The sequence below is a fragment of the Ostrea edulis genome, chromosome 3 (assembly GCF_947568905.1).
Source record: "Ostrea edulis chromosome 3, xbOstEdul1.1, whole genome shotgun sequence".
Taxonomy (NCBI): Eukaryota; Metazoa; Mollusca; class Bivalvia; order Ostreida; family Ostreidae; genus Ostrea; species Ostrea edulis.
This window is the reverse complement of record NC_079166.1, coordinates 19,863,892-19,890,403: the sequence shown is the minus strand read 5'-3', so window position 1 is coordinate 19,890,403 and position 26,512 is coordinate 19,863,892. Positions and strand designations below refer to the sequence as shown.

The window sequence follows — 26,512 nt, the reverse complement described above, 5'->3', positions numbered from 1 at the left end:
TGTACAAAACAACGAACTAGCATATTTTTATATGAAAAAATGAAATTCAAGTGACGTTGATTAACATGAAATATTATGAAAACATAACCTCAATAATACAATATTTAGTACAATGCTAGCTTGTACAGTTAGTGTAATTTAGGCCTTTGTTTCATACTATGATAATTGCTTAATCTTTTTTCTCCGAATATATGCATACATGACGTAGATCTACCTTCATTTCTTATTTGAAAGCAGTTTACGTGCACATATACAACATTTGAAATTCGATTATAAAGGGGTCTTAGCAGATTGTGTATTAGGGCCTACCTTAGAAGTACATGTAGCTTATAGTTTATCGATATTTTGAACACGTCAACCGTTTTTGTTGTTGTTGTTTTGCAAAAATATTACGTCACTTTGAAGTGAACAGTGACTTCACATCTGACGTAACAATTGTATTACCTTGTAAGCTTATGATCAAATGTACTTCTCTTTTTCTAAATTACTTCATAAAACGTACCCGATAAGGCATTCCATAAAAAATCAATCAGAAAAGGAGTTGAGGGGCTGTAAACCAGAATTTTCCTTTTCCACGTGAAGCTGAAGTGAAGTGTTTGTGATATACAGAAATAATTGATCACAGGCACCTGCATGGAGTATGGATATTATTCACACACCCCCCCCCCCCTTCCGATTTTTCTTTGCGGCGATAATTTTCCCCTATCTATTTCATTTCATTTCATATAAATGTTTAACGTGTTGTTTATTGGTGTTTTGTTTTTGTTAAGCTTTAGAGATTAGCCGGGAAGCTTCTAACAGTACAGTATATAATAAATGTGTATTTCATACCGCGCCGGTGTTGTAGTGTAGGCTTTTGCCCCGCATAGACTTCCCCCCGAAAAAAACGGATCCGGGATGGATTTTCCCCATAGGAAAACCGCACCAACATATGATTCCCCCTATGTTCAAAATCAGTATAGAGTTTCCCCCCAGGCGGAAAAACCGCCCTGGTATTGAATTTTTCCCCTCCTATTCTATACTGGGACGGTTTTTCCTAGGGGGGGGATTGGGCCCGGAATAATTCTTCCTAGGGGGAAATTTTATGCCAGGCCCAACTTTCTGGGGGGAATGTCTATCCCGGACCCGTTTTTCCGGGGGGGGGATCTATGCGGGGAAAAGCCTATACTACAACATAGAAAGTCAATCTCCGTTGAGTGTACATATGTAGTAATTTTTATATCCATGTTGTAGGTAATGCTTGCTCTTCGATTTTATGCTTCGGGGAGTTTTCTTGAGGTAATTGGAGAAACGATGGGTGTAAACAAAGGCACGGTAAGCAGAGCTATCAAAAATGTCACCGAAGCTTTCCTGTCTAAAAAAGACCAGTTTCTGCGGTGACCTACACAAGATGATATAATGAAGTCGAAGAGAACCTTTTTTATGCGTGGAGGATTCCCAGGGGTAATTGGATTTGTCGAAGGTACTCATATAAGGATACAAGCTCCAACTCTAGACGAACCAACTTACGTCAACAGAAAAGGGTGGCACTCAATCAATGTGCAAGCTATATGTGACCATGAAGGTAGGTATACTTCATGCCACAAACCGTGAATTTCATACTTTCCTTTTCAACCGGTTATGATTATACATCTTATATGTAATCATTACAATACGTGTTACTGTACCATATCCATCATCGTCGTATCAGGACAAATAATCAACATACTTCGTGTAACAAAAAGATATTGTATTTTAGGAAAATTGATTAACATTGACGCTAAATGGCCAGGAAGTACACATGATAGTCACATCTTCCGAATGCCCGATGTCAGTTTGTATCTCGAGAGCCACAATCGAAGCGTTGATGATGGAATTCTATTGGGCGACAGTGGTTACGCATGCTCTGGGTATCTGTTAACACCATACCTGCACCCTGCAACACCCTCACAAGAAGCATATTCAATTCTATTTGGAAAAATATAACAACCAAAGTAATAAATTACAACATTTGATTTAGTTTCAAGTCTCAGCTACCCCTTCCCTTCAAGATTTCGGAATTGAGAGCTTTGATATTTATTTTTCTTTGCACTTGTTAAGATTTTTAGACAATATTGTGAAGTTAACTCTCCCCCCCCCCCACCCACCCTGATAAACAATGACACGTGTCTGATTAGATCTATATTGTCACATACTTTCGTCGTTCTTTTTACTTCCAGATTTTCAGTTATTTTTTCAATTTCTTGGTAGTAATTGTATCATTACTTGGAAAGAGTAAACATCAAATACAACCCTACAATATGACGAAATGTTATAAATTTATTTTAAAAAGTGTTCTCTATAAAATAGAAGAAACTAAACTTTAATTAATTTACGTGTATTCGTCATAAGTATAACACAACCTCCTAAAACTCAGCACAAATAAAGAATTTGTCTCCGTAAGCTGCACTATCTCCTGTTGTTAATATTTGTATTATCTCCCTCATGCATAGCTCTTATCCTTGGATGAATTTGGCTCCACTTTTTGGCACGCTGTTTTTGGCTATATTTAGCTCTAAAACTTCATAGTTATTTCGGATTTCAAACATTTCGGTTGAGCATCACTGAAGAGACATTATTTGTCGAAATGCGCATGTGGTGCATCAAAATTGGTACCGTATAAGTTTTACATATATGTAACAGCCTGCATGTCAATGATACCAAATCTCAAATAATTAAAAGTTTATTAGAATATCTTTTTACACCCAGTGACGCCATTTTTCTCTCAACACTTCTATCCCCCTATTGTACGTCCCAGTACAAAGTATAAGAAAAATTGACTGAAAATATTTGAAGGTCGTAAGTGCCAGTTACTTTCATTTTAAGTTTGCCCCTTTCCCTCAGGATTTCTGAATTTAGAGCTTTGATTTTTAAACAGATGAGTTTCTAAATCTTGTAAGGTAGATCTAATTATTTTTGCCTCATTATCCCTGGAACTGAGTTTCAAAATAAAATACTAAAGAAAATAGTTTAGTTCATTTTTCAAAAATAATGACATTGATCTGTAATATCAAGAATACAAAGAATATACATTTTGTTCTTCTCTCTTAGCAATTTTTCCCATTTCCTTCAAAGTTTGAAATTCCAAAAAATCTCGACATAGGACCTTCTAATACTACAGCGTCGAAATATGACTTAACTATCTACTAGTCAATATTACGTTTTAACTCTATCAGGGAGAGGGTACTAACCTCATAAGCAGCAATTCTTCATATCCATAGTTAAATGATTTCTGACGTTCTAAGTTTCAAAATGAAAAGGAGATATTTTGATCAATGCAGGCCGTTTACGCTTTTGATAATTTCACGAGAAGCACTACACATGAAATAAAATAACTCTCGTTTGTTTTTGTATTGCTGAAATACATACTAAAATTCTTGATCACTCGCGAATTCATTATCATTTGACGCATTTCGCGATATTTAGAACTCGCGAAAAATAAGGAACGTACAGTAGAAGTTCTTCAAAATTTTATTTTCTTATTCTTTGCATCATCGCTATATTTGGACTAGATCTGTCGTATCAAGATTGTTTACTCGTACAATCGTCAAATTCGCTTGTATACTCGTTATAGATATATTTTATCAGGTCACTCAATGAAGGTGAGAGCCACAGGTACGATTGGACCGAATTTTTAAAAAAGAGTGCGTGTTTTTTATCAATACATAAGTGTAAGAGAAATGTTTTACATGACTTTATAGATAATCAAACAACAAAACTGGCCGCTGTAAAATCGATCAATTGAATGACAACCCCGCAACTGACCACCCGTAACATGTCATTTACTGCGCGCCTTATTTTGTAAGGCTGGACTTTTGCAGGTAAGATTTCAAAAGTTGATTATCTCTTAAATCATAAAGTAATAAAAGAGATATGAAAAAAGTTTATTTTGTTAGATAACATCTGAGCTGGTATAGAAGGTGTAGCACGCACTGTATATAATTTCTATTTCAAAATAGTATACATATGTTCCGCAAAAACTAGAAGTTGCAACAGTCACTTCCCTTTGTTATCCAGAGCATTACTTAATCAACAAAAACTAATAACAAAATAAAACAAACAAATAAAAATGTAACTAAAACTTAAAACTTCCTATGTCTAATTTGTATTCAAATTTGGATATCAGTTCGATTTGTTTGGTTTTTTTCAATTCGATTTCATATCGCAGTTTACAGGTATCCATTTAAACATAGTAATACAAAATGAAATATTATATTGCAAAGAGGAAAATCTAAAATGATTTGAAAAGTAATTTTTCAATACACATTTTTGAAAATTCTTTTTATGGCTTTTATTATAAAAACTTATATACATGTATATATACATCCAAATTGGTACCGTATAAGTTTTACATCCTAAAGGTGTTCAGAATCACACGTAAAACGGCACAAATTCTGGTTATACAATTATGGCCTTTCAAAACACGATCCTAGTGAAGGCCTTTACAGAGTCAATTCTTAAAATGAAAGGTGAAGATAACGAACAGTGATCAATCTCATAAATCCCATAAGCAATACAAAATAGAGAGTTGTGCAAGGCATTTAAAGATATCACTACAACAAGACAGGGAGTTTTGTAAGTCATAACAAACGACATTGTCCGGCATCACACGCTATTCTCTCTACTGGAACAGAATCCGACGTCTCTGTTATTATAATTATATGCGATGAAATATAAACAAAATTGTGTACTGAAAATTCAAAAAACGTTCTATTCATATTCATGCAATAAGCTATCTTGTCCCCGTTTAATCTGAATAGCTAGTTACTAAACTGTGTCTGGTTGTTTTTACACGTAACATAATTCTTCTACGTCACTATCCGAGTACTGTTCAACCTTAATTGTGATTGAACAAAATTAAGTCTAGTTTCCGTAGCTATCTCTATTTTGTGATATGGTCTCTGTCTAAGTGACTCTTGATAAGACTGTAATGCCCCGTGTAAGTCCCCCACAACATGTTGACAGATCCCCAGTATCTGCCAGGGGAGGTCTCTATTGTCTAACTCTACGTATCTCCCATCATCATAGAGCAGTAGGGTGTGTAGGTCTGTCAGAGCCTGTATATATTGTGACCTGTTACCTAGTCTGTAGTGACATAGGACAGATAACATGTGCACGGTCACAAAGGGAGATAACAATGGAACTGGTATTCCGTTCATTTTACTGACTTCTTGTTCCAACCTTAATTCTTCAATATAGGTAAAGCCTTGAAAGAACATAATATCTCTTGCCAAAGCCTTCCTAAACTTAGTTAGCATTGATTCACCACCTACCACTTCACTGTATCTCTGTCTGTCTACTGTATCGTGATACATGACATGGGACTGTGAGAGTCTCTGGTTCACTCTATCTGTGACAGTTAGCGCTGTTTGATATCTACCGGTGTCGTACAAGTATAACGCGAAATATAAACCATCAGATACACAACCTAACTTTAAAAATAGACCTAACATGTGAATTATTGACCTATCAGTGGAGTATCTCTTCTTCTTTGACGGAAACAAACACTGTGCTTTTAGTGACATGGAAGTTGATACAAGCACATATATCAACATATCATGGTATACAGCATTCTGACAGGTTGAGAATAACTGATCTATTACATTTAAATGCATCATGTTTGAAAGGAAATCCGATACAATAACTATACTTTTAGTACGGTCGCTTTCATCATCAAAAGCAATATCGATATATATTTCTGACTTGAGGTAACTTTCCCCTGTCGGCATTACAAAGTATGGATCGGAGACGGCCGGGATCAGAATCGCTCTGAGAGTGGGACTATGTAACAGGAAGGCAATGCCTATTTCGTAAAATGTTTCTATCTTTTGATACAGGAATATTTGTTGTGCCCCGACAACTTTTCCTTCAAACATGTTGTTCTCCGGAATAAAGAAATTTGGAAGGTAACCGGTATATACACACTGCATCAATGATTTGAAACAAAACCACACATGTTGAAGTAATGTTGATGGTAACCATGGAGTTGAAGAGCTCTCTTGAATTCTCCAAAATAATATTGTTTTCATAAAATACGAACACAGTAATTCGTCAGAAATCACTTCTTTCAGAATTATTTTCATAATTCCGTAACAGAGAAACTGGCAATGGTTCATAGAGTACACTAGCTTTTGCTCTGCTTGTGAAAAAGAAATTCTCCATTCCAAGTCTAAATTGTCATCTGTCTGTCTGTTTGCGATAGGAACAAGATGAAATCCTTCATCAATAATTGATTGCAGTACACTACGCGATGGCCATGCGCGAGTCAAACATCTATCAACCCAGGGAAGGGCTGGTAATGGCCAATGATGGGAATGGAAACACAGCGCGAAATCAGCCTCTATAGATAGATAAGTGCAGTTGTGACATGGACCGTGCAGGTTTTCACCTTCAATGGCTGGATTAAATCCTTTCATTGCCTGATGTAACCTCATCCTGAGTAATGAACATGAAATGTATTCAGTATTATTTCTCTCCAACAGTGATGACATGACAATTTCTTGATTTGACGGTGTGAGTAGTTGTAATCTGGCGAATCCCGGGGGAGTATCAGAGGTCTCCATATAGATAAGTGTATGTCTGGGTGGATGATAAAACGTTGACTGAGACATCTCACATATCACCTTATGATCAGGGTACCACTGCATGAAATCAAAGTCAGATGATTTAAACCTAAATCCCTCCCTACGACTACCACTCAGCATCTTTCTCTCTCCTTTATATAACTGTGAAGGTTTCCGTATCATCTCCCCCGTGTCCCACAGATCCCTTCTGAAGGTCACTTCTGTCGGTGTCCCTATCTTACGACACACACCCACATACAGGACTTCTGATACACGGGGAATCTGATCCATCCTGTAACGATTCTTTAACGTTAATTGACACAATACAATGTCATATTCACAACCAGTATATATCACATCCTTCCTCGGACTTTGCGAATTTTATTTATAGACAATTGGAAATACCCATCTTTGGCTACTTTTCTTTTCAACATAAAATCTTTCTATTTATAGAAAATTGAAAATTACCAGCTACGGCTTATCTATGCTAATGTCTGGAATACATCGATCACAATGATCAGTAGAATACAAAGGGATATAAAGTACAGGTTACAATGTTGAATCATAGACATAAATCACCTGATCTTGTTTTGTTTATCAATCTACAGAACTGATTTATATTAATTACTAGAAAATTTAAAATCATCAAGGCAACTGTGTAGGTAAGAGGGAAAGGCAACCCAAAAGATTTTTACATGAAAAATGATAGGATTAATCATATGATAAAGATTTGTCATAAAATTCTGTTGATATATGGCCTAGATAAGCTTCAGTACTAATTTGAAAACGTCAAAAATTGAAATTCCCGTTATCTATAGAGGCTGCCATGATGTGTAACTCTTTTGTATTCAAGATCACAAAAATAAATAATTTTGACGTCACACCGTCTGTTCCGGTTTTGATGAGATTTTAAGATCATCCACAGGTGCTTGGGTTCAGGATACATGAGTTGAATTATTGTTTTTCTTGAAAATATTTCTAATGCATGTCAACAACGTCCTGCATACCCATTAAGTCCAAAATAATTCAAAATAAGCCCTTTAAAAAATACCCTCACTGGTTATTATAGGCTAAAAGAACTTATAATAACTAGTGAGGGTATTTTTTTAACAAGAGGCCCATGGGCCACATCGCTCACCTGAGTCACCTTGGTCCATATCAGAAGATTTTCCATATCTATTTGCATGTAAAACCTTATTCCCTATTATGGCCCCAAACCTACCCCTGGAGGCCAAAGTTTTTGCAAACTTGAATCTACACTATGTCAGAAAGCTTTCATGTAAATGTGAACTTCTTTGGTCCAATGGTTCTTGAGAAGAAGATTTTTAAAGATTTTTCCTATATATTTGTATGTAAAACTTTGATCACCTATTGTGGCCCCATCCTACCCCAGGGGGCCATGATTTTAACAAACATGAATCTGCACTATATCAGAAAGCTTTCATATAAATCTCAGCTTTTCTGTCTTAGTGGTTCTGGGAAGAAGATTTTTAAAGATTTTTCCTATATATTTGTATGTAAAACTTTGACCCCTATTGTGGCCCCATCCGACCCCCGGTGGCCATGATCTTAACAATTTAGAATCTGCACTATATCAGGAAGCTTTCATATAAATCTAAGCTTTTCTGGCTCAGTGGTTCTTGAGAAGAAGATTTTAAAAGATTGTTCCTATAAATTTGTATGTAAAACTTTGATGACCCCCTTGAGGCCCCATCCAATCCCCGGGGTCCATGATTTTAACAAACTTGAATCTGCACTATATCAACAACAACAAAAACGAAAAAAAAAACAACAACAAAAACAAACAACAACAAAAAAACTTTGACCCCCTATTGTGGCCCCATCCGATCCCCGGGGGCCATGATTTTAACAATTTAGAATCTGTACTATATCAGGAAGCTTTCATATAAATCTCAGCTTTTCTGGCTCAGTGGTTCTTGGGAAGAAGATTTTTCCTATATATTTGTATGTAAAACTTTGATCCCCTATTGTGGCCCCATCCGACCCCCGGGGGCCATGACTTTAACAATTTAGAATCTGCACTATATCAGGAAGCTTTCATATAAATATCTGCTTTTTAGGCTCAGTGGTTCTTGAGAAGAAGATTTTAAAAGATTTTCCCTATATATTTGTATGTAAAACTTTGATCCCCTATTGTGGCCCCATCCGACCCCCGGGGGCCATTATTTTAACAATTTAGAATCTGCATTATATAAGGAAGCTTTCATATAAATCTCAGCTTTTCTGGCTCAGTGGTTCTTGAGAAGAAGATTTTTAAAGATTTTCCCTATATATTTGTTTGTAAAAACTTGATCCCCTATTGTGACCCCATGATTTTAACAATTTAGAATCTGCACTACCTAATAAAGCTTATCTATAAATTTCATCTTTTCTGGCCCAGTGGTTCTTGAGAAGAAGATTTTTTAATGACCCTACCCTATTTTTACCTTTTCTTGATTATAACAATTTAGAATTCCCTTTACCTAAGGATGTTTTGTGCCAACTTCTGTTGAAATTGGCCCAGTGGTTGTTGAGAAGAAGTTGAAAATGTGAAAAGTTTACAAACGGACGGACGCCGGAATACGGGTGATCAGAAAAGCTCACTTGAGCTTTCAGCTCAGGTGAGCTAAAAAGGGCTTATTTTGAATTACATGTATTTTGGACTTTATGGGTATGCAAGACGTTGAAATGCATTAAAAATATTTTCAACAACAAAAAATAAATCAACTCATGTAGCTTATTTGTAGCTTATTTGGAGGGGGTCCTGAACCCAAGCAACTGTGAGATCATCAAAGATGTGCATGTGGTAGATCTTACGAATAAATAGGTTGATGCCTTCCTGGTAACCAGTTAATTACACTAATGCGAAGGGGACATGTGAAAAAAGGTTGGGTTTTCTTTTTCGAAATTCCCGACTCAATCAAGTCATTTGAAAAGAAAAGACTACGTAAAATGTCGATCCATCATTTGCGTAATGACAAGTTGAGGTTCAAGACATTTGTATGAAGAACGTTTACCGTCTGCCTTGTCTGCGATTCGACTGAATGTCTTCCTTTCTCAATTTCTTCTTGCGAAAGAACGGGCTCAAATCTATACGACTCCAAACGTAACTGTTCGTGACTTGTCATGTTTACAGTGCTGCTGATAAAATAAACCGGAATGGACGATGTGACGTCATAAATTAAACTTAAATGGCCACTCCCTTAGCGGCGGGTAATTTAAAATACATGATAGATTAATATTGATTTAATTGTTAAGCAAGGATTTTTGTTGTTAAAGACTGTCAATTACGATATCAGTAAGTAATACTTTATTCATAAAAGCAACTATGTGGTTAGAGTTGCCTTTCCCTCTACATTTTAGGATGTCCTTGATTTACAGCGTTTTACCCAGCTCATTCCAATAATAGACAATGCACTATTTCAAATCAAAATAATGAATTAAACAAATATCAAAAGAATACGGTATATATTACTGTTACATGCAATATTTCATTTTCGAAATACACATCAAAAGCATATATATTAGTGTTATAAGCAATCTTGAATTTTACAAAAAAAATATCAGATACATGATCAGTATCCCAGGCGCGGATACAGAGGATCCCCCCGCACCACTACAATTAAGATTAACAGGAAATACTAGACAATACACATGAATATTTGCCTATTTTCATGGAGTTTCAGATTTAAACTTCTCTAACTTCTTACATTAAAACAACCCTGAAAAAATTACTTGAAGCAAATTTCATCTAATGTGGCACATTTCTGGATCCGCTCCTGTATATTTACATGTAAAATCATTTTGTGAACTTGGAATGGTGTATTAGCACCAATATAATTCTGATACATTTGTTTTCAATTCTGGAAATGTTAGATTACAGGTATCTGAATTTTAATTACTAAATATAAATTAACCATTTCAATCCAATAAAAATACGTTGTATTTCAAATCATCATTCACGCCTCATTTGCTACTCCAGCATGCTATCTAGGACTTTCTTCTTTTACGTTAAAGCTGACATGAATTCTTAAATATAATAGAATTCTCGGGTTCACCATATATCTCTGCTTATTTGCCATATTAGTGTGACCACTACTATTAAATTCGAACTCAAACGATACAGTTGCCTGTGAGTGTGACACATGAAAAGGTGATGATAACGAAGTCATCGATCTCATAACTCCTATGGGAAATACAACGGCGAAGAACAGCAAGACTCAGCATGATGTACAAGTTTCATAACAACAAAGTGAAAGTAGACGGAACCAACAAACTGATACAATCTAATTAAAATTAGACCTTTCATCTCGCTTTCATCTTACGAGCGACAAACAGAAACGAAGAGCGAGATGAAAGGTCTAATTTTAATTAGATTGCAAACTGCTACCACTGAACTGAACAAGAAATAGTAAGTAACAGTCAATCCATGCAGATTCCATCATGTAGAACCACAGGCAGGAAAGAATCTTTTTATCCACGTACCATCAAAAAATACAATATTTTGCCCACCTCAATAGTGTTGAGGCCAAGTTTTGATTCCTTCACGGCTCGGTTATATTCATATTATATGCTGTGTGTATTCTGTCCAATTTCTACTGAATCCCAGTGCTTGTCATTTACAATGCAGATAAGTCTTGTGTCAGTGTAGTTGTTTTTAGTGCCGTCCGTCCGCGTATGAATACCGGTATGTACATTCCACAATCTCCACAGCATTGTTGACATTGCTTCGTGTGAGGGGTGGATTGTATGTACCAGAAACATCAATGACTAAGGGGTGTTATAGACACAATACCTAAACATGCTATCCATACTTCCGGTGCCTGTGATTAGGAATGGGAAGATGATTTAATTAGGAGTATTATTGTCACCTCCTTAAAAATGCCTAAAAATGAAGACTATGGAATTTGAAAAAACAAAAATCTTTCAAAGGTCATTACTATGTAGACATTGTACATGTATATATATATATATATGTGTGTGTGTGTGTGTGTGTGTGTGTGTGTGTGTGTGTGTGTGTGTGTGTGTTGAATAATGACATCTTCAGTTGCTTCTTGTCGCGGTGGCCTCGAGGTTAGAACATTTGCCCTGCATGCCGACGGCTGGGGTTTGAATCCCGGCCTCGACAGACCCAAGTTGTTAAAACAGGTAATGACAGTTCCGTCGTCAAACGTTCGGTATCAGGTGTGAATGTCACGGGTTCTTGGTGGAATAATGACATCTTCAGTTGCTCCTTTACACCCATACCAAGGATTTGTTTGTTTTAATATCTGTATATAAATATATGTATTATATATAAAACCCTAAAGGCCAACAACACTCAACATCCAACAAAGTGTTGGATCTGAATGTAGATAAGAGGTCAAATAATCAAATAAAGCACTTAAAATGACCAACAACACAAACATGAGAAAATTGTCAAACTTTGAGATGCTTTGTTCCTTCTTCAGGACCACGGGATATTTACAGAGAAATGAAAACTAACTTAATAAGAATACAAACTATCACAACTACAGAACCTGAGAACAAACAACAACATATTCAAATTATCGAGTGCAAAATGAAGCATATTGTTCCTGTCGTTGGTCAGATTAGTGCTTTATAATATATAATATAGCTAAATAACAAGGAACAATATACATTTATTATCAAACGTATTTAATAGGAAACACTGTCCACAATATATAAAATTATCAATGATCTCCTTAAATATACTGTATCTACACAGGATTCCATGCATCATATGATGAAAATCAACATGGAATTTAATTTTCATTAATATTTTCTAGTCTTAATTTGTTATATGCATTTGTGTACAATGTGTTAAACAAAAAACAATGTTCAATTGTGTGGTCTTATGCACAAAATAAGTCTGACTTAATCATAATGATAGAAGTTGGAAAGCAATACAAGTAAGTTTATACACAACAATACTTAGAAATAAATTTAGTAGATTTTGCAACACCATCATTTGACATTTTCAAACAAATTAAAGAATTCTCACATAATTTATTGTAGAGGAGAAAGAAAGAGCAGGGAGAAAGGCAAGTGAGAGAGAAAACATGTCTGGTGCTATAATCTTAATTAGTTAGTTCTAATTATCCCTTTTTCATATCTAATAAATTCTTGTCAATGAAAATATGATGACAAACCGAAGACTGATGCATAAACTGTACAGTGAGATGAGATACGACACAGTTAAGTAGAAATCACTTACATGAGAATGCCTCACAGAAATAAAATCACTATCACGTAAACCTTATCGCGGCAGCACGTGAACTCACATAAACCTTATCGCGGCAACACGTGAACTCACGTAAACCTTATAGTGGCAGCACGTGAACTATAGCACACAAGTTATCCTAGCACAGGTGTGCTGTCCGTGAACATTCTGGTGCGTACATTACAGGTGAAATAAAACCACTCACTCTACTGCAAGCTTCATCAAATCTGAATGCAACCAGAGATGCATTGTCAATTTAAATAAAGATTTCTATTGAGTCAACACTAGAGTTCTTTAATTTAAGCCAGGCTTGAGAATCGGTGAATTCCATATAGCAGAACTTGTCCTCTTGTTGAATCGAGCTTTTTTCTTGACAAACAGTTCATTGAGATCAGGTGGCTCAATCTCTGTGAACAGAGTATTCAAATCCGGTGGATGATAGTGTTGTTGAATTAATGCAGCCTTTAGAGATGCCCCTGATAAAAAAGAAGCAAATTCACATTATTTATTTTTCTTCCTTGAATTCCTAATCGTAGATTATCTGCAGGCTCCTCTACAGCTGAGCTAATAATCAAATAGCACAGCAGTGTATCATAGAATACTGCACTCAAAGTATCCGTTATTTTGGAGCAGAAGTCTTTCATTTTTATTAATAGTAAGAACGTAGAAAGTTCAGCATCTCTATAACAAGTGTACATGTAACTCTTCAATGTGAGAAGATACAGCACGTGTACTTATTTTAGCGCATTTAGAATTTGGGGCAGTCGGAGCTGGGGTACATATGTAACCATGATTTAATGCTTACTCTGTGTTTGATAATGAATGAATTGAGATTTTCCTAATTAAACGAACTCTTAAATTAGTGTTCTTGATTCACTGCAAAAGTCAAAATTTCAATCCCGCTTTAAGTAACTACAGATACAATGGAATCATTATTAACAACACTGAATGCTTTGTAATGTTCCAATCAAAGAACTGTCATAACTACGACTGAAAACTATCTTTGAGAAATAAACAAAACTCTGATTCCCCAGAATTACAACAGTGTAATCAAGTCGAAGGTCAATATTAAGGTCACCAATTGTGGTGTCAATGGAAAGGTCTTGCCACAAGCAATGCACATTCTAAATATGAAAGCACAACATCTTATGGTGTATAAGATACGGCCATAGTTAAACAAAGTTCAAGCTTTTTGCCATAGAATGAAATTTAAAACTGCATGATCCGATGTTCATGTATTATTTTTGTATATAAATTACTTTCAAGCAGATTAATTAGTGTTTAAAGTTTTCAACTTTCCAGGGTTTGACACTAAGGCACGTCCGACCGACCGAGTCTACTAAATGGAAGGTCCGGTCAGGTAAAATGTCGATTTCCTAGTCCGACTGGTCGTGTTGAGAAAATAAACAAGAAACTTTATTTTAAACCATAAGATATCTTATTTTTAACTTAAAAAAATAACTGTAAAAAGTTTGCGAGCAATTTTGAACCGCGTGATAACAAAATCTCTATTTTTAGTTCTAATATATAAGTCGCTGTCGGAAGTGATGTTTTACGACATTTACTCTTTGTTAATGGGTGTAAAGTTATATTTCGGATAAATAAATATAAACTGAATTTATTTTCATTTGAAGGGGAAAAAAAACTCCAGTTTATTTTAATTGAATATAAGAAAGTGTCTATCAAATGAATAAATTAAATCGTAAATAGCCATTTTTCGTTGTTGACACATGTGGGGGAATGTCTCGACTTCTCGTCCTCAGGAAGGATGTTCCGAGAAGAAAAAAAGGAGTAGGTTGGGAAGAAACAAAGCAGGACTTATGAAAAAGAAATTTTAAAAAAGCTGTTGATGTCATTTTATTCTAACAAAAGACTAAAGAATTTCTGTGCCGGGTAGAATTTAAAGAAAAAGAAAATGCGTTTGAAAATAAAAGCATCAAATTGAATGACGAGACTATAGATGTTTTTGAGACAATTAAGTACGTTTTAGGTTAAACTTAACGTTTGTCATCAGGGTTTCTTTTCTCTGGAAAGTTGGTCAGGGTTAGTGGATGTAAGGTTAGGTCTAGTAAAAATCATTTGAAGTAGCCCGACTGGTCTAGTGCTCAAGAAAGTAAATGTCGAACCCTGCTTTCCCTTAATTACATGCTTGAAAACATTTGCATGTAAAAGAAAACAGTGAAAAAATTATTTAGAAAGTAAATACAGTGTGATACACATAAATCATTCGGAACAACAAAAACTGTTTTTCGGTGAGAGACCCAAGGTGTTCCGGATGAAACATAAATTAGACAGTGTTAGGCATCTACACGGATAAATAGATCCACGGCCCACGCGCATCAGGAAACACCAACATGATGTATTAACATCTATGTCTAATTTTAAGGCTGAAAGAGCATAAAACAACAAAATACTAAGAGGTATTTGTTATTTCTTTCTATTAAACTTATGACAGAGTTACTGTAAATACACAGCTTTACAGAGATAAGACCACCGATCATGATGATCTGAAAGTTTGAACTGCACACTTGACTGCCACTTGAAATGGCTGAGTGACGGTTGTTAGTAAACACCGATTTGAAGTCAAGTAGTTCTGGTTCAAACAGGTGAAATAATGTATCCCATATCGTACAGCCTCATCAATACTTACGTGCGATGATATAACAGCAGTTTAACAAGGTGGGAACAAAATTGTCAAAATTCGGACCATTCAACTTTAAGAGTAAATTTGATATTCATGCAAATTTAGTCTTAATGTCATTAGGGTCTCTGGGTAGCGTTCTCGCTTCTCACCGCTGCGACCTGAGTTCGATCCCTGTGATCGGCGGTGGCTGTGTATGTCGCGGTCACCCGCTCGGACACGTGGGTTTCCTCCCACATAAATGACCCCCTAACGCAAACATCCATGCATCATTAAAGGACCCCATGGGAAATGAGCTTTCCAGCTTCCATGGGTAATCCTTGGTATTTATGTATGTATATACCGAATAAACATTTATTTATTCATTTAGACAGACAGCCCAAAAATCAATCAGCTTTTCTCCGCAAGTCATACTTACTAAAAATCTAGAACAGGGTTAACAATTTTAACCCTTTTTTAAAACACCACCCAAATTCAGAGGTTCAAATATAATCTATTACCTAGGGCCCAAGTTGGGACTTTATTTTTCGGAGCCTAGTCTTCATCAGTGGAGTCGTCTGAATGCAGATCAGATATATCGTAACTTTCTAGAGAGACCTTTTTCGGAAAACAGGTCTTAGCTGGCGTCATTTCATATCTGCAACACACATTTCAAATTACACAGAATAATGAATACACTAAACTGCAACACACATATCAAATTACTCAGAATCTTATTTATACTAAATTCAGGGCGTCAAGCCACTTTGGTCTAAAAAATATAAGATTATGGGAATTATTTTTGGTCGTTTATATGGCAAATATAGGGATTTTTCAGCATATTTATAGGAATAAATGAGTTTTTTAATGAAAGAATTTGTATAAAAATCTAGCAAGCATAGTATCTTACAGGAGAAGATATCAAACATAAACAAAGACAAAATCCTTTCAGATGTGGACAGTTTTCCATCTAATAGACAGTTCTTATACAATCATCATAGTTATTCTCTTCATAACAATCCCATTAAATATCAATCTGGCATCAGCTCCTGAATTTCTTGTTTTCATTTTTGAAAATAGGACTGTCATAGTATGTATGATGGATATGTATATATGCTACATATATAGGGCTTTATAGGGATTGTAATGACTTATAGGGAAAACATAGGAACTTGACACCCTGTAAATTGAAAAAAAAAATCAACAAAAGCATGGATTTCAAATGCTTTAGGTTTCAGTCAATATAATGTACGTTCTATGAAGAACAAATCTACACTTATTTTGTACAATTTAACATCCCCTTTGTCTTTGGGAGAGAGCATTTTAGTTGAGAATTGTGCTGAATCCATTTGCAAAGCTTATATTACAATAGAATTTGTTCAAATTGAAACCTTATTTGAAAAGAACTTTGATATAGGAAGAAAGTACGTAAAAAAAAAAAATAACTTACGAGTCTGGATTGGGCATTTTTTCCTGGCTGTTGATTGGTTGTTCGATGGTCAGCATGTAATTGAGATTGGGCTTTGGTAATCCCGTGATGATAGTATGGGCAGCTATGTTGTGTTTATTTACTATAGACTGTATGGCTCTCTCGCGCTCCTTCAGTTCCTGCCTGCGTTTCTCTTCTTCCAGCATGCGCTTCTTCTCCTGCAAAAGGCAGAAAACAAAAGAATTCAAACTCTGGATCATAACACCATTTAAGACCAAGGCAGGGTGTCATGCCACTTTTTGTCTAAAAAATATAGGATTATAAGAATTTTTTGCAGTTTATAGGGCAAATATAAGGATTTTTACAGCAGATTTAACCAAACGTTTGTTATATTGAGGTGACAGAAGGACTGACATTGATCAGCATGACAGTTTCAAAATGTTAGAAGTGCAGTCTTCGAAATTAAGCGGTAGCCCGATGGCTAGTAAAATCGGGATACCAAAAATTATTAACGCGCATGCCCGTTGGGCCAGTACATATTTCTGGCGGAGATTATGATTCCGAAATTAGCTCGAAATTAGAGTGTGATTTCTGGTTGAAAATCGGTGAAAAACCAGTTCTTACAGAAGAAGAGAAATTTGGCGCTAAAAAGTATGAGGAATCAAAGCGACAAAGAAAATGATCAGCATGTTTGGCCCATGGCTTGAATACAATGGTCTCGTATTTTGCATCTGGTGCAGAAAGGAAACCATTGGAAATTGTGAGTTCGTGTTCGTCTCAGATAATTCTGAATTGATTCTGTAAGTGAACACGAATATTGAAAATGGCGCAAGCATTTTACCCCAAAGTGAAAAACAACAAGCGGCCGGATCAGACGTTCAGAATGTATGAGAATCAGTTGACAACCCTAGTTTTTTGTTTGTTTTTTTACTTATTTAGGACGAGAGTGGTGATGAAGAACTAGACGAATTAAAACATTGGAGGATTCCGGAGAATCTGACTGAAAAGACAGAATTAGAAGTTGAAAGAGGGCTGTTCTGAACTCTTGTCTTAAACTTGTATTGTAATACCTAATAAAAATGTTCAAACTTGAAATTTTGAATCATGTTGAATCATTCTTGTATTGCATTTGGGCTAGTAAATTTTTATTTGGGCTACCAAATTTTGCACTCTTACTTGACTGATGGGCTTGTGGTAAAAATCATTAAGCGCGAGGACTGGAAGTGGATAAATTGAACATTTAAAGGGACTGGTTCACGATTTTTGAGAAAAATAATTTTCATTTTTGATGTTAAACATTATAAATATAACTCATTCAATGTTGACAGCCAAAATTTTGACCTTCTGAATGCAAGAATAAAAGGAATATTTTAGCCTTAAATCTGTGTTGTGTAAACAAAGACTCGAGCTTTTTATGTAAACAAACAAACCAGTGAAATATTAATTTTGTAATATAAAGCATCATAATTTTGCATATTCACAAATTTTAACTTTTAGATGTCGCATTTTACCCAACGATTGCTTGAAATGTGAAAGTTATGATAAACTTGGATGGATATCCATTTCTTTTGAAAAATTCGTAAACAATAACATACCACAATCTTTGTTTACAAAACAAATGATAAACTCTCTAAAATGAGCTTCTATAATAATGTATAACATTAATTTTCATGTGAAATCTTTTAAACACCTTAGACAGTAGATTTTGATTATTAAAAGTGAAAAACAAAATTTTGGGGAAAATCGTGAATCAGTCTCTTTAAAATAAAATAGAAAGGTTTGAAATTGCTTATTTGATATTAATGAATTGGAGAAAAATATGATCTAGATGACATGGTATAATTTAGTTCATATTTACAGTCCATTGATTTTAAAAGCAAGCCATACTTAAAGTGACAATCACCAAATGGATTGCCGATTCAGTAAATGTTATTCATAATAAGAATATGGTAAAATTTAAATTTAAGAAGTTTCGAGATAATTATTTCAGTTTCTTAAAAAATAACAAAAAGACATATTTGAATGTATCATAGGTATGATTGTATCAATAAGCATGGCTTAAATTTCGCTGCCCTGGCTACAACTGATAGATGGTATCAACTACAAGGAACTTTGCCAGAAAGAGCTTATCTGATCTTAATGTAAATATAATGTGAAGAGGTTTGAAATAACTTCTTTATCAATGATTAAGACATTCATATATATTCTTTTTATCATTTTTGAAAATAGGACTGTCGTTTCTATGGATATATAGGGTTTGATATGGATTTTAACGATTTATAGGGAAAATATAGGAACCTTAAAGTTTATAGGTAATAGAGGAAGAAATAGGGACTTGACTCCTGCCAAGGTGTCTCATATCCTTTTTTCCCTACATTTCACTGTGCCAACTTTTTTATCATTATTTTATAAGAAACACTTGCAATAATCAAAAACTGGCTTTCTTTAGAGTACATGTTCTGCATTATCAGTGATGCAATTGAGATGTCAGATTTCTTTATAATGATGCATGCATTTTACAGAAAGGAACAAAATGATAAACAAAATGTATTGTCGACAATTTGTGGTTTTTCCTCTTTCATACGGATTTGTATTTTGCAGAAAATTATTTTTTGTTAGTTTGTTTTGGGTGTGCCTGTGGGCTTTTCTGTGGTTCGAGATTTTTCAAACGTGGCTGGATGGAGAAAAACATGCAATGGCGTATGGCTTTTTAACAAAGATTCACTTTTTCACTTTCTCCAAATGCAGAAATCCACTGAATCAGTGTTCGAAATCAACCATAGACCGATAGACCAACTCTATGTCATCTTGTTTTGGCATAGATCTGTGGTCTATACCAAGTTTCAAACCAATTTCAAACACTGCTGACTCTCCTAGAAACCCTTGTCATACTAATTCCTTGATTTTCTCCATCTTCTGTTTCAGCTCCAGGTCCTTCTGTTTTCCTTTCTCCATATCAAGCCTTTCTCTCTCTGCCCTTTCCTTTGCCAGCTGCCTCTCTCTCTGTAACAAAAAAAGGGGGAAATTATCAACATTCTCTGAAGTTTCTTTGTTAACATTTCAGTATTTATCAGGCATATAATTACATGTGTACCCAGACCAGGGAATGCAAGTCAGAGTCAGACAAAGGATTGCAAGTGAGTCAGATCAACGACCACAAGTGACAGTCAGATCAAGGTCCACAACAAGTGACAATCAGATCAAGGTCCACAAGTCACAGTCAAATCAAGGTCCACAAATCACAGTCAGATCAAGGACCATAAGTCACAGTCAGATCAAGGATTGCAAGTCATAGTCAGATCAAGGTCCACAAGTCACAGTCAGATCAAGGTCCACAACAAGTCACATTCAGATCAAGGTCCACAAGTCACAGTCAGATCAAGGATTGCAAGTCATAGTCAGATCAAGGTCCACAAGTCACAGTCAGATCAAGGTCCACAAGTCACAGTCAAGTCAAGGTCCACAACAAGTCACAGTCAGATCAAGGTCCACAAGTCACAGTCAGATCAAGGTCCACAACAAGTCACAGTCAGATCAAGGTCTACAACAAGTCACATTCAGATCAAGGTCAACAAGTCACAGTCAGATCAAGGTTCACAACAAGTCACAGTCAGATCAAGGTCCACAAGTCACAGTCAGATCAAGGACCACAAGTCACAGTCAGATCAAAGTCCACAACAAGTCACAGTCAGGTCAAGGTCCACAACAAGTCACAGTCAGATCAAGGTCCACAAGTCACAGTCAGATCAAGAACCACAAGTCACAGTCAGATCAAAGTCCACAACAAGTCAGTCAGATTAAGGTCCACAAGTTCAAAGCATTTTTTTCTTGACTTTTGTTGATTAAAAAGCACAAAGTGATAGTTTTCAAATTTTCCCAATCTGAACATTTCATGCGTCAATTTTCCCAATACTCCAGACACTGGACCAAATTTGAAAATGATAAGAAAACACATTTATTTTGTTACCTTCTAGAGTGAAGTGCATATTTTCATGTACGTTAAAATATGAAAATCATTTTTACAACTAAATGATACCAATATCAGTGTAATCAGTATAATTGTTCATTTATTATTATTATAGCATGTTAGAATCATTGTGATACATATCGTACGGTCTGTAATGTGAAGTAAGCATATTGTTGCACCCCTACAATGATGAGACTTTTAAAAGATTTTTTATGAGACAATTAAATCCCTTTTACTTCAAATGTAACGTTTGTAGTTTGAGATAAGTATTTAGATATATAGAAACTATCAGGGGGTTTTCAGGATGTTGGTCAGGGTTAGTGGATGTAAGGTCAGGTCTAGTAAAAATCATTTGAAGTAGCCCAACTGGTCTAGTGCTCAAAATAGTAAACGTCAAACCCTGTCTTGATTCACATTGTTTCTAATCAAGCTATCTCTCCGCTCTAAGTTTCTGTCTTTCTCTGATTTTCTCTTCCTCGATCTTCTTCAATCTCTTACCTCTCCTCTCTAAGTTTCTGTCTTTCTCGGATTTTTTTCTTCAATATCTTACCTCTCCTCTCTAAGTTTCTGTCTTTCTCGGATTTTCTCTTCCTCGATCTTCTTCAATGTCTCGTGTTCCGCTACTCTCTCCCGCTCAAACTCGGCCATCCTCTCCTCGAACTTCTTCCTCTCCTCTGCTTTCTTTTTCAGTCTCTCCTGCTCCTCAAATTCCTTTTTCCTCTGCATGAACTCGATATTTCTCTGCTCCATCTCCTCCTACAGTATAAATACATGCACAGTACAGATGTACTGAAGGTTTACTCAAGATTTCTCTCCATATATCACATACAAACTACTGTAAATGTGCATATTTCCAATGCAATGTGTAGTGTCTAATTACGTGATGTCAGTATTTTTAATAGATAGCTTAACTATGGAAATGGTGTAAGAGGGGGCAAGTTACACGATAATCTTGTAATCATGAATTTAGTGTAAATTATCCCCACTTGTAAATTTCCACATTTACAGTAATCATAATCCTACATTTAAAACACCTTTCGTTGTGATTGTTTAATATATTTCAGTGGTACAGTAGACCCTGTTTAATCTGTCACTCGTGTAAACACTTTCACTGAATATTTCAACTCTGTTTCCATTGTTCTCTACATCCCGTTTTATCATTGACCTCCCAGCGCATGTAACTAAACATGAATACTATTTTGTCAACTTACTTCCAATATATCAGAACGGATGGGCATATTCCTATGAGAATGTACACCAATCCTCATTCCTACATATAGAAACTTTTTTGCCTGATTTATATATTTGAATGTCTATTGAAAACTCATAATAGCTTGTTATTTTGCTCTTATCCATATCTCCACTTCAAAATTATAGAACTGTCCAGGAAAGCATGCACATTTTATTTAATCAGAATTCAGTAGATTCAGGGGACTTGGACCCTTGGGTTTAACATCGAGTTTGGTTTGTTACAACTATTCATTGGATTAATCTTGAGCTATCGTTTATCGAATTTGGCAATGTGCGAGATGTTGAAGAGGTCAAGTTCAGGAGCCACGTTTCGGAGGGATGTACCGTATTTGCTAAATGCAATGGCGTGACACCCAACCCACCCCAATCCCCAATTAATTGTTTTTATGCGCGTATTGTGATCAGCACATTCAAATTAATGACAGTCCCTGTCTGATCTAGATAATTCTGAACGAAAGGATGTCTGGGGTCTGTCTTAAGACACCTAGTGAGTCCAGGGCAAACCCTAGATATGGGGGTGGGGGAGAGGGCGAAGTCCCCTGAAACAAGTGCGTTCTGACAAAATAAAACGTACATTCATGCTTTTTCGACATTTCTATACAAAATAAACAAAATATCATGCTTGTGAAGGGAGGGGAGTCGCCCGGCGCAATATTCGTCATTGCTAGCTATACATACAGGTATGCTCTACTAGTCCTTATATGGAACCGGTCGCGGTAGTTCAGTGATATACGTAACCGTGAGGTCGCATGTTCGAGTTCTACTCGTATCACGGCTGCATCAAACCTTAAACATTAATATATCTAATACTTCGCCAAACGCATAGCTACTTAAAAGTGAAAATCGCCGATAAAGTGACCTTAAAAGCAGACACCCGGTGTTGCGACTGACGTTGGCACGTTAACGCAACTGTGCGCTGAGCATAGTAAGTCTATTTATGTTACGTCACCGGCCTACAGCTGGTGACGGCTAAGTATAAATGGGACCTAAACTAATGAAATCCTTCGTAACAAATCAACATAAACAATCCCTCGGATACAATACAAATGAAAAAGTTTGCAATGCAAATAGAATGCAAAACCAAAAAATTAGATAATACAAATGGAAAATATAGAATACAAATGGTAAATTATACAATATGAATAGAAACTAGAGAATACAAATTTTTTTTAAAAATGACAATGCAAATGGAAATTATAGAATGCAAATGAAAAATTATACAATGCAAATGAAAAATATAGAATACAAATGGAGAAGATAAAATATTGCAACGTTTGACATGTCATAGGGAGGTATGCCTCCATTTTTGTTCGACAGAGTTTTTTTAACGTTATTATTACAAATGCAAGTTCTAAAGTTGGCTATTTATATTTGAAAAGATCGATATGTTGTTGTTTGGTTGTATATTGATTAACATCCCACTCGAGGATTTTTTTTACTCGTATGGAGACGTCACCATTGCCGGCGAAAGGCTGCAAAATTTAGGCCTAAGCTCGGCTCTTACGACCTCTGCGCAGGGAGGGATCTTTATCGTGCCTTATGTGCTGCACATGTCACGGGGCCTCGGATTTTGTGGTATCATCCTAATGACCCACCCCCCCCCCCCACACACACACACACACACCATTTAGTCGCCTCTTAAAATCAAGGAGTACCAGGAACCTATTCTAATACAGAACGATATATAGTATTAGTAAATAGTGTTGGAAAAGTAAGATTCACTCGATGAATTGAAGTGAAGGGTGAACTCTTGCCCCTTTCCTTCAGGATTTTGGAATTTAGGCCTTTGATTTTTTTTCCATAATACATGTACGCTTGTTAATTTTTAAAGACAATATTGTGACGTTAACTTCTCCACCCCCATCCCCGGAATAGACAATGATAAGAGTCTTATTAAATTTATATTGTCACATACCTTCATCGTGCTTTTTAGTTCAAGATTTTTCAGTTATTTTTTAAATTCTCGGTATCAATTGTATCAAAACTTGGAAAGAGTAAACATCATCTACAACCCTGTTTATTGAAAGGTGAAGATAACGAGCAGTGATCAATCTCATAACTTCTATAAGCAATACAAAATAGATAGTTTTTTTTTGTTTTGTTTTTTGTTTTGTTTTTTTTGCTAAACACTATATATTATGAGTTGTTAGCAAAAGATCATTTCTAAATCTTTAAGGTCTAATAAAGAACAGAAATCATTCATAAATCTTTAAATTTCTCAATGTTTGAAGGCGTAAAAGATCAAAATATCATATTTGAATTTTTAATTTGCAAAATGTATAAAACTGCACCCTAGTACACAGATAACTAATAAATAACAAGTCAAAATAATAATCCTTTATTTGCGTAATACGTTACATTCACATCAATGGAAATGTAATCAACGAGAGACAAAGCTGTGTGTTGTGGGGAAAACAGAAAGTATTATTTTCTCCCTCACTTTGTTCGTCCGAATAAAATACTCTGAATTTGTATGTATAAATATGAAAAACATAAAACACCATGTTTGGAATGCTGCTCGTTAGAACGTTTTTATTAAACATAAACTAATCCCAACCGCCTTATAAATACACCAACAGCACATATATCATATCAAAACTAACTGGCTTCCATAATACTTGCTATACCTGACTCACGTTCTAACCGAGCTGTAGAGTGACCTATTCGAACACGCATTCCTATTTAATATCTGATCATACCACGTGACACACAGACACCAGAATGCTCACACAGCACTTTGCATTGAAAGTCAATATCCATAACGAAAATAATATTAAATGCATGCATTTGGAAAGGCAATTAAAGACATGAACACAACAAAACAGGGATTTCTGTAAGTCATAAGGAACGACAATGCCCGGTATCACACGTTATTCTCTCTACTGGAATCCAAACTCTCTGTTATTATATGTGAAAGGTTAGGGTTAGGGTTAGGCTAACCCTAACCCTAACCCTAACCCTAAACCCTAACCCTAACCCTAACTGAAATGTTTGCAATTTTTCTATTCATATTAATGCAGTAACCAATTTTGTCCTCGTTTAATCTGAATAGCTAGGTACTAAACTCTGTCTGATTTATTTTTACACATACATGTACCATAATTCCTCTACGTCACTGTCCGAGTACTGTTCAACCTTAATTGTGATTTGACCAAATTAATTCTAGTTTCCGTGGCCATATGTATTTTGTGGCGCGATATCTGTCTAAGTGACTCTTGATAAGACTGTAACGCCGCGTGTAAGTCCCCCACAACATGTTGACAGATCCCCAGTATCTGCCAGGACAGGTCTCTATGGTGTAAAAGTACGTATCTCCCATCATCATAGAGCAGTAGGGTGTGTAGGTCTGTCAGTGTCTGTAGATATTGTGACCTGTTCCCTATTCTGTAGTGACAAAGGACAGATAACATGTGTATGGTCACTAAGGGAGATAAATATAAAAACGTCATTCCGTTCATTGTACTGACTTCTTGTTCCAACCTTAATTCTTCAATATAGGTAAAGTCTTCAGATAACACAATAGTTCTTGCCCAAGCCTTCCTCAACTTTGTTAACATTGATTGACCACCTACCACTTCACTGTATTTCTGTCTGTCTACTGTATCGTGATACATGACATGGGACTGTGAGAGTCTCTGCTTCACTCTATCTGTGACAGTTAGCGCTGTTTGATATCTACCGGTATCGTACAAGTATAGCGCTAAATATAAACCATCAGATACACAACCTAACTTTGAAACCAGACCTAACATGTGAATTATTGACCTATCATTGCTGTGTCTCTTTTTCTTAGACACAAACAAGCACTGTGCTTTTAGTGACATGGAAGTTGAAACAAGCACACTTATCAACATATCATGGAATACAACATTCTGACAGGTTGAGAATAACTGATCTATTATGTTTAAATGCATCATGTTTGAAAGGAAATCCGATACAAAGACTCTACTTGAACAACTAAAACTTTCACAATAAAAAGCAATATCAATATCTATTTCTGACTTGAGGTAGACTGCCCCTGTCGGCATTACAAAGTATGGATCCGAGACGGCCGGGGTTAGAATCTCTCTGATAGTGGGACTATGTAAAAGGAAGTCAACGTGCTTTTCGTAAAATCTTTCTAACTTTTGATACAGGAAAGTTTGTTGCGCCCTGACAACTTTTCCTGCAAACATGTTGTTCTCCGGAATAAAGAAATTTGGAAGGTAACCGGTATATACACACTGCATCAAGAATTTGAAACAAAACCACACATGTTGAAGCAATGTTGATGGTAACCATGGAGTTGAAGAGCTTTCTTGAATTCTCCAAAATAATATTGTTTTCATACAATATGAACACAGTAAATCGTCAGAAATAACTTCCTTCAGAATTGTTTTCATAATTCCGTAACAGAGAAACTGGCAATGGTTCATAGAGTACACTAGCTTTTGCTCTGCTT

General features: G+C 35.7%; 2 protein-coding genes and 1 pseudogene across 2 annotated transcripts in view; 1 reads left to right on the top strand and 2 right to left on the bottom strand.

The window, feature by feature from the left end:
- The window catches only part of LOC130052536 (inner centromere protein-like), a 58,542-nt gene that overhangs the window by 31,702 nt on the left and 328 nt on the right, over nucleotides 1–26,512 (bottom strand). The window contains exon 2 of the mRNA XM_056157707.1: nucleotides 21,371–21,576. Within this exon, the coding sequence (XP_056013682.1) occupies nucleotides 21,371–21,576 (206 nt within the window). The remainder of the gene's footprint in view (nucleotides 1–21,370; nucleotides 21,577–26,512) is intronic.
- LOC125662377 (putative nuclease HARBI1) lies at nucleotides 1,159–2,017 on the top strand (annotated as a pseudogene).
- On the bottom strand, nucleotides 3,890–6,968 carry LOC125677709 (uncharacterized). Its single transcript, XM_048915859.2, has one exon. It carries the CDS (start codon nucleotides 6,870–6,872, stop codon nucleotides 4,827–4,829), a length of 2,046 nt encoding a protein of 681 aa, XP_048771816.2. The 5' UTR covers nucleotides 6,873–6,968; the 3' UTR covers nucleotides 3,890–4,826.